Source organism: Nematolebias whitei, chromosome 22 (genome assembly GCF_014905685.2).
Source record: "Nematolebias whitei isolate Nwh7 chromosome 22, NemWhi1, whole genome shotgun sequence".
In the NCBI taxonomy this organism is placed as follows: Eukaryota; Metazoa; Chordata; class Actinopteri; order Cyprinodontiformes; family Rivulidae; genus Nematolebias; species Nematolebias whitei.
The window spans coordinates 593,323-602,335 of record NC_056519.1 but is presented as its reverse complement, the minus strand read 5'-3'; the positions used below and the strand labels follow the sequence as shown (position 1 = coordinate 602,335).

Below are 9,013 nucleotides of genomic sequence, written 5' to 3'. Positions count from 1 at the left end.
CGTTTACGTCACGTGTTGGCGTTTACGTCACGTGTTGGCGTTTACGTTACGTGTTGGAGTTTACGTCACGTGTTGGAGTTTACATCACGTGTTTGCAGCAAGAATCACAAGGACAATGGAAAAAAAGTTTTTGTAGTGACAGCAGGTGAGTTCTGTGTGCAACCTAAAGATCTGACTCTTATCTGTTTATGAAACGAGCTCCTGGAGGCAGTGAATGCAACATGTTTTCTATGTAAAGTCTCAGAACGAACAGTTTGAACAGACAGTGAATTTATCATGTTTTCTGTGTTAAGGCTCAGAACGAACAGTTTCAAGCGTTTCTCCATAGCTCTCTGGAGTGGGTGATTCGTGCCAGCCAGGATGTTGGTATAAGGTAAGGTTGGTCAGCTGCTTCATATAAGAAACAAGTGCTCGTTGATGATTTTTAGTTGAAGTTCTTGATGGTTGGTGTTCTTGCAGGCTGGCTGGAGAAGCAGCTGACTCTCCTGTGACAGACGTATCTGAGATTGTTTGGTTAGAGTCCACACATCCCATGATGCCATTCATGTGCCGGTTTCGCCGAGCCTTGCTCACCGTGTCTAGTAAAGTCCTCCTTGGTGCTGTCGGTAAGTGGACCATGTCACAAACAGCAGGCGGAAGAAAAAGTCTAACCTGTTCTGGAGCCCGACCAGTATGGTTGATAATGGGAGGGGTAGGCGACCGCCTGTAACCGATGTAATGGTTGAAAATGTTTGAGCTTTGTCCACCCCCCAAGTACGTCAGTAAATGATGAGTGGGGCGGGGCTCGTTTATTTAGCGCAGCTGTTAGCAACCATGAAGCTAAACTAATCTGATTTAATTAGTCCCTCTGTGCTCTCTTTTGTTCAAAGACAGTAATAAGTTCATCACGTGAGTAAGTTACATAAATTATGTGATAAAAAGTTAATTGTTAATAATTAGTTTAAGTAAATTCATTCTAAAAACTGTTAAAATATTTTGGGTATTAACTCCAATCAGAGTGAGACATCTGATCGTCGTCATATTGTGCATGCAGCACGTGAGGTAGTGAGTGCTCTCACCACAGGACAATCTTTGACCTCTCCTGGAAAACAAGAGCTACAGAAATTAAGGGAGAAAACGGCTCATATACATGGACTCTACACACTTGTGCCTTGGAGACTTCCGTCTTTTTACAAATTCATAAATAAAATATCTTCAGTAAAATCAAGAAAGCAACCCTTGTCTGAGGACTTTTTGTATTGTTCGCTGTCTAACTTCACATGTGACAGCAGACCCACACTAACATTAGCTTGCTAACTGGAGAGGTACGCAGCTAATGACAAGCGGGTTGGAGGACTGAAGACAATTTATTGTAGTTGATTTATTTTAAAGATGAGTTAAAATAAACTTATGCTCTGTTCAATACAATTAGGGATGCACGATCCATTTTTTTTTTTTTACTTCTGATCCGATCCCGATACCCAAGTCTGAATATCGGCCGATAACGATCCAGTTCCGATATCATGATCATCATTGATTTTATATGAGGCGGTAATAATCTCCTCTCAAGTACAATTTGTACAAATATATGCATGCATGTCCAAAAAGGCAACTTGAGGTAAGTTTTATTAATGCTGGATAAGTTTTAAAGTTGGAATTAAATCCTGCTAACACAAAACGAAAGTTACGTATGTAACTACGGTTCTATGAATCCCGGATGACCACCAGAGGGCGGTGCTGAAAGCACTGAATGTTCCCTTCGCGCATGCGCTGTTCGAGTAATAATACCAACGGAGTCAAAGGTGTGACACGGATGACCAATCAGAGGCTATATAGCCCGACGTCATCCGCAGGTCTGCTCCTACAGAATCTTCTTGCCGAATGCAAGGATTCTGAGTGACAGAGAAGCTCTGGCGGTCATCAGGGATTCATAGAACCGTAGTTACATATGTAACTTTCGTTCTATTTCATCCCTCCTGACCGCCAGAGGGCGGTGCTGAAAGCACTGAATGACTAATACCAACGATTTCACAAGGAATCCTAAACACCCACCTTACTGAGAAAGCCCAGAGGACCCTTGTAGAAGAGCCTGGCCCAGGGGATGAGGGGTGGCCACGTTAACTCTATAAAATCTGGTGAACGTGCTTGGGGAAGCCCATGATGCAGCAGTACATATTGCTTCCAGCGGAACCCCTCTCTGGGCAACCCAGGAAGCGGAGAAGCTCCTGGTAGAGTGAGCCTTCAAGCCGACCGGCAGGGAGACGGGCCCTGCAGCATAGGCGTGGCAGATGACGTCCACGATCCAGTGGGAGTGGCGCTGTTTGGAAAGAGGACAGTCTAACCTAGGGCCTCCATAACACACAAACAACTGGTCTGAATGTCTTATCACGGCAGTAGCTGCAACGTATGCCTCCAGTGCCCTCACCGGGCACAATAATCCAGACCCCTCACCAGGCGTAGGCTGAAAACATGCCAGCCTCAAAGGTTGGTTACAGTGAGAGTGAGATAACACCTTTGGTACAAATGCAGTGTTTGGCCACAAGGTAACACAAGAGCCCTCAGGGCCCCACCTGAGACATGAGGGGCTGACTGAGAGAGCATATAGCTCGCTGACCCTCTTTGCTGAGGCAATAGCCAACCAAAAATCCGTCTTGCATGAAAGCCACTTGAGGTCCGCCTGCGTCAGAGGTTCGAAAGAAGGGCGGCACAGAGCTTCGAGAACCAAGGGCAGGTCCCAACCTGGTGCTTGTGGAGCTGTCGGCGGGTGTGACCTATGGGCACCATGCAGAAAAAGAGAGACTAAATGATGGCTCCCTACCGTACAGCCATCAATGCCAGTGTGATTAGATGATATTGCCGCTACATAAACTTTAAGCGTCGAAGGACAGCGACCCTTACCAAGTAGAGACTGGAGAAACTCCAGAATGGTGGGTACTGTACAAGAGACTGGATCCTTGTTGTGATCAGAACACCATTGGGAAAACAGACACCACCTGTTTTCGTACTGCTGACGAGTAGAGGGTGCCCTGGCGCCCAGGATGGTGCGTCTGACGGGGCTCGAAACTCCAGTCAGCTGCTGTCCTAGCCTTGCAGTGGCCACACCCACAGCCGAAGACGTTGAGGATTGGGGTGCCATATCAGTCCCCCCAACTGAGACAGCAAGTCCCTCCTGGTCGGAAGACACCATGGGACGCCCTGACATAGACTTTGTAGCAGTGGGAACCATGGTCGCGCTGGCCAATACGGAGCCACCAGCAGCATCCTGTGGCCCTCCTCAAGGACTCTCTGAAGGGTTGGCCAAATTAGAGAAAGGGATGGAAATGCATATAGAAGGACCCTTGGCCAAGGATGAGCCAATGCGTCCTGGCCCAGCGCACCCGACGCCCCCGTAAGAGAATACCATAGGGGACACCGAGTCGCAAACTGGTCTATCTCTGCCTGACCAAAACGGTCCCAGATCATCAGCACTATGTCACTGTGGAGGGACTACTCTCCCGGAGGGGACCCTTGGCGGGAGAGAAAATCTGCGACCTGATTGTGTCGCCCTGGTAAGTACGCTGCCCGCAGGGTGGACAGGCGAGGAGAGGCCCATTCCAGGAGCTCTCTGGACACTCTCAGAAGTTGTGCTGACCTGGTGCCCCCCTGATGGTTGATGTGGTAGACTGCAGAGGTGTTGTCTGACCGAACAAGAACATGCCTCCCTTCCAGGTGAGGCAAGAAATGCCTGAGTGCCAAGTGCACTGCACGCAGATCCAGCACATTTATATGCTTGGAGTGGTCCCTTTGACCCCAGCGGCCCTGAACCGCTCTGCGTTGCCACACAGCCCCCATCCCATGGAGCTGGCATCTGTCGTGACCACTTCCCTGCGACACACTACCACTCTCATGGGGACACCCCTGGACAAATAATCTTCGTCCCTGCATGGAGTCAAGGCATGAAGACATGACCACGTCACTGCGAGCTTGCTACGCCTGTGCAGCCTGGCATCCAGGCATCCAGGCGAAAGCTGTTAAGCCACCTCTGCAAGGGGCAAAATGACAGCAGGCCTAAGGGCACCACCCGAGTGACTGATGTCAGCTTGCCGAGTAGTTGCAAGAAGGCAACATAGGGGAGCTGCCTGCCCAGCCTGAACCGACTGACCAGATGGAGTATGCCGGCCACTCTTTGAGCAGATGGGCGAGCTCTCATGGAAGATGAATCCAGAACCACCCCAAGAAAGGTGGTCGTCTGGGAACGGATCAGGCAGCTCTTCTCCAGGTTGACATTGAGGCCCAACTGGGACATATGAGCGAGCAAGCGGTTTGTGTCGTGAAAGGCACAGGCCTGAGACGGGGCACAGAGAAGCCAATCATCCAAGTATGGCAGAATCTTCACTCCGCAGGCCTGCAGAGGAGAGAGGGCTGCCTTCACGCACCGAGTGAACACCCTCGGGGAGAGAGAGAGCCCGAATGGGAGTACCCGGAACTGCCAGTGGTGACCCCGATAGGCAAACCTGAGAAATCGACGATGTTCTGCCACAATAGGTACATGAAAATACGCATCCTTCAGGTCTACAGACGTGAACCATCCTCATGACAGCTTGAAGGATTTCTGCTGTCGTGAGCATGTGGAAGGGCAGCTCCCTTAGGTACTGGTTGAGTCCCCTCAGGTCTAAAATGGGATGAAACCCGCCCGTCCTCTTTTGCACGAGGAAGTAAGTGTCAAGTAATAGCCCCTGGGTTGTTGTAGAGGGTCCACTGCCTTTATTGCGCCCTTTGCCAGGAGGGCGGAAAGTTCCTGCTCTAGTGCTCGAGCTTTCACCGGGTCGGCGATTACAGTTATCTTGACCCGGCGTGAGATATGAGGCCGCCGTCGGAACTGTAGCCGGTAACCATGGGTCAGAGTGGCAACCACCCATGGGTCCACGGCATGAGCAGCCCAGTAACTGAGCTGCTGGTGGGAGAAATATCCGACGGTCGGCCTGATGGCATCACTGCCTCCCTCCATGGCCCCGTGGGGGGGCGGCAGCCAGAGTCCCTGGTCCGAGCCTGCCCAGCTGGTTGGTGGACCGACCCACGAAAGCTCCTGCTGAGCCTTTGCTGAACCGTATGAGGGTAAAGACCACCCGGCCGGTTATGACCCCCAGGCGGCGGCTGCATGCTGGAGTCAGCCGACGGGCGCCTTGGATGCCGAGGAGGTGGAGGGGGCATTGCCCTGCTAAGGCTTGAAAAATGCTGCCTTCTCTGTCATGCCTGGACAGTCCGTTCCAGCGCTTCCAAGGCAGCCGAACCAAACAACTCCCCCGGCACCACTGGGTCATTACGGAGGGTTCTACGGCATAGCTCAGTCAATGCTGACTGCGCCAACCAGACCTGTTGGCGAGCCTGGACCAAGAAGGACATCACATGCCCAAGTTCCCTCGTCATTAATGCAAAGGCCTGAAGCGCTACATCGCTAAAACCCATTGCTGCTGTCGTACCACTAGTCCCCTGAAGGTACACGGAGAGGGCAAGCATGAGGTGTGCTAAGGAATTACCTAAGCGGCCAGCACGCGCTCCGGCGGCATAGACTCTGCAGAGGAATTCATCCGTGACACGACACTGAGTTCATGGGCACCGAACATGACTGCGCAGAGCTTCCTCTGGTGACACGATGAGAGAGGCAACAGCAGGTTCTGTCGCTGGCATGCGATCCAAGCCTGCTGCAGCCGTCTCATGCATGGCCGCCAACACTCTGCCATCTGCAGAGAGGCACGCAAAGGCTTTGGGGTCCCGCCAGCAACCATGCAACTCCCTCAGGAACTCCTCTGATGGAGGGACAGAAAAGGAAGGAGGGGTCAGTTCACGCCTGAAGAAGACACTTCCAGGGGTGGACGCCTCTGGTTGCGGGACTTCCAGCTGCAGTTGTCTCAAGGCCATACGCATGATGTCCTGCATCGAGCCATCACCTGACCCACTAACTGCGCTCCGAGAAGAAGAAATTGAAGCTGTCTCTGAGACTTGAGATGAATGCCCCTCCTCCTCACCTAAAAAGTGAGAGGCAGCCAAGGATAGCACATCTTCCTCCGCAGCCAGTTCAGGCATGGGTGGGGAGGAGAGTCCGGTCGCTGCCACTGGTTAAGTTCCCAGTTGGCGTACCTGAAAAAGGGACTTCATCTCCGCTAATTCAGCAGAGAGCTGCTCCACCGTTGTGGAGAGGCCCCTATCAGACCTGGCTCGCTTCTTTCCAGGAGGGGCCACAGAGCCTGCGGCCTCAGTCCGGCGCTTCGAGCGCCTAGGTGGAGCCTCCTGTCCAGAAGGCGGGAGGTCATCGCCGAGTTTGGGGCGAAACTGGGCCAGCCGTGCCACCCTCACAGCACGCGACATGAAGCTGCAATTCATTCAGGGGTTTTCTGATAGGGCTTCCACCAGATGGTCATGTCCAAGGCAGGCAGGACACAGGTCGTAACCGTCATCTGTCTGGAGCATGGCTCCACAGACTGTACAGCAGTGAGAGCTGTCCATGCTCCTTACCCAGCTATATCCGAGATATAGGACAAAAAATTTACGGCAAGAAACTCAGAAAGGTTAACATCGCTTGCTCAGCTGGTAAAGAGGACAGTTGGGAGAGGAGGCGCGAACGCTTGCCTTCACCAATCAAAACAAGGCCAGGAACTAAGCTGGCTACGTAATAAGCAAACTTTGGAGCACATTCCAACCGACCATGCGGTTGGAGGCCTCCAGTAAACGGGAGCGAAGCGAACGCTACTGCTAACCAATAGCAAAATATAAGCAAAGAACCACTACTCACCAGTGTTAAATCACACACATAGTAGTCATAAACAACGTCGGAGCACAGTCCAGCCGACCACGTGGATGGAGGTCTCCCAACAAGCGGGAGCGGAGCGAACGCTACCGCTAACCAACGGCGAAATATAAGGAAAAACACTACTCACCAGTGTTGAATCACACACATAGTAGTCAGACGCTGTAAGTTGGGATAGGCGGAAACCGCCGTAGTCACCAACAAATCAGCAAAAAATACCTTTGAACAGGGTTAAACCGTCGCAGCCCTAGGAGGGCGAACACGCTACTCCCGCAGACGGGCAGTCGGGCTTCTGACGACGGTAAAAAGTTCAGAAAAGGTCCAAAGGGCTGAAGCCCTGAATTGAACCACGCGTAAGAAGAAAAAAGGAGCAGAGCTGCGGATGACGTCGGGCTATATAGCCTCTGATTGGTCATCCGTGTCACACCTGTGACTCCATTGGTATTATTACTCGAACAGCGCATGCGTGAAGGGAACATTCAGTGCTTTCAGCACCGCCCTCTGGCGGTCAAGAGGGATGAAATAGAACTTTTTTTTTTTTCTAGCTTTAAAGTGGATATTAAAGTGATTAGTTTAAGTGATTGTTTAAAGTTATTTTATATTTTTTTTAAACAAGGGGCAGATATAAGAATTTTTTTCTTCTTTCTGAACTCTTTTCATTCAATGTTTTCTTTTTGATTTTTTTTTATATTGTTTCTTTTAAATGAATGAATACATTAATAAAATAAAATGTTAAATGGCTTCAAACATCTGCTAAGTTCATGGCATAAACCAACAGACATGTTCCTGTTTTTAGTATTTTACATCACTTTATAATGTAACTGTTTATGTTTCGTTTTATATATATATATGATTGTCTACTGTTGTACTGATAAATATCTCTGGAGGGTAAACTATATCTTGACTGCAAGTATCAAACTGTGAAATCCTTCATTATCTACAAGTGATAGTGGTTGGTCATTAATGATGAAGTTTATCAACTTCTCTGTAAACATTTGAGCTCCGTGGTTTCAGCGACGTCTTCTTCTTGTTCAGTCCGAAGCAGGCAGTCTGATCTGGGTCAGCTGCTCTCAGTCTGTCCCTCCTCAGAGACGGGCAGACTGAGGGACAGAGTGGACGCTGCTGGCCGGGGTCGAGTCGCCTCTTTCCTGTTGAGCAAAGAGCAGCGCCCCGCTGAAGCCCCGGAGCTCAAATGTCCATCGTAAAACTAACTTTACCGTGTTTTAATGTGGCGCTGTGGCTCTGCAGACAGTGCACGATGCTGTCTTGTTTTGTGGTGTTCAATGTAAAATACTTCCACACAGCGACATGTTTAGATGAAAGTTTGTTAGCTGTTAGCCACAGTGCTGCTAACTCAGTCCTCACCTTGTAGCTGCTGCAAACTATGAACTGGATTTCCTGAATGTGGGGCAGGTCTTATTACTCTGGGTTCATGAGACACGCCGCCGTTCAGAAAATCCAGTCCATAGTTTGAAGCCAACGTGCATCAGGCTCCTCCATGGTTTTGTTGTTTAGTAAATATTTTTATGTATCTGAATCCGTTTCATCCTTAGGTCGTGTAGAGCACCAGTGTGAAATTTCTGGCATTTCTGAGTAGAATTATTTTCTTTTTGAAGCTGTGTTGTCACCGTTGTGTGTCTGTGTGTAGTTGTAGGCTTAGTGTGGAGTGCGGTGTGCTACATGAAGTACCGCTGGAGGAGGGAGGAGGAGGAGACGAGACAGATGTACGACATGGTGGAGAGCATCATAGGTAAGGAACGTTCCAAACAGAAGAACCTCTGAAGACTGTAGCTGAAACGGCTTTTCTTCAGATGTGTTGAGGACCCATGGAGAGGCCTGCCAAGAAAACCAGGAGCTGCAGCCCTACCTGCCGATCCCTCATGTCAGAGATTCTCTGGTTCTACCTCAGGACCGGTGAGCACCATCATCTTCTACTGCCGCTTCATTCTCACACACTGACCGGATCAACACCTGACAGACTGTTAGAGAATGACCGGATCAACACCTGACAGACTGTTAGAGACTGACCGGACCAACACCTGACAGACTGTTAGAGACTGACCGGACCAGCACCTGACAGACTGTTAGAGACTGACCGGATCAACACCTGACAGACTGTTAGAGATGGACCGGATCAACACCCAACAGACTGTTAGAGACTGATTGGACCAACACCTGACAGATCGTTAGAGACTGACCGGATCAACACCTGACAGACTGTTAGAGACTGACCGGACCAACACCTGACAG

The 9,013-nt window shown here is 50.3% G+C and overlaps 1 protein-coding gene across 1 annotated transcript in view; it reads left to right on the top strand.

Moving 5' to 3' along the window:
* Nucleotides 1–9,013, top strand: part of lemd3 (LEM domain containing 3) — a 16,911-nt gene that overhangs the window by 1,281 nt on the left and 6,617 nt on the right. The window contains exons 2-5 of the mRNA XM_037696095.1: nt 294–373; nt 460–605; nt 8,412–8,513; nt 8,575–8,677. Of these exons, the coding sequence (XP_037552023.1) occupies nt 294–373; nt 460–605; nt 8,412–8,513; nt 8,575–8,677 (431 nt within the window). The remainder of the gene's footprint in view (nt 1–293; nt 374–459; nt 606–8,411; nt 8,514–8,574; nt 8,678–9,013) is intronic.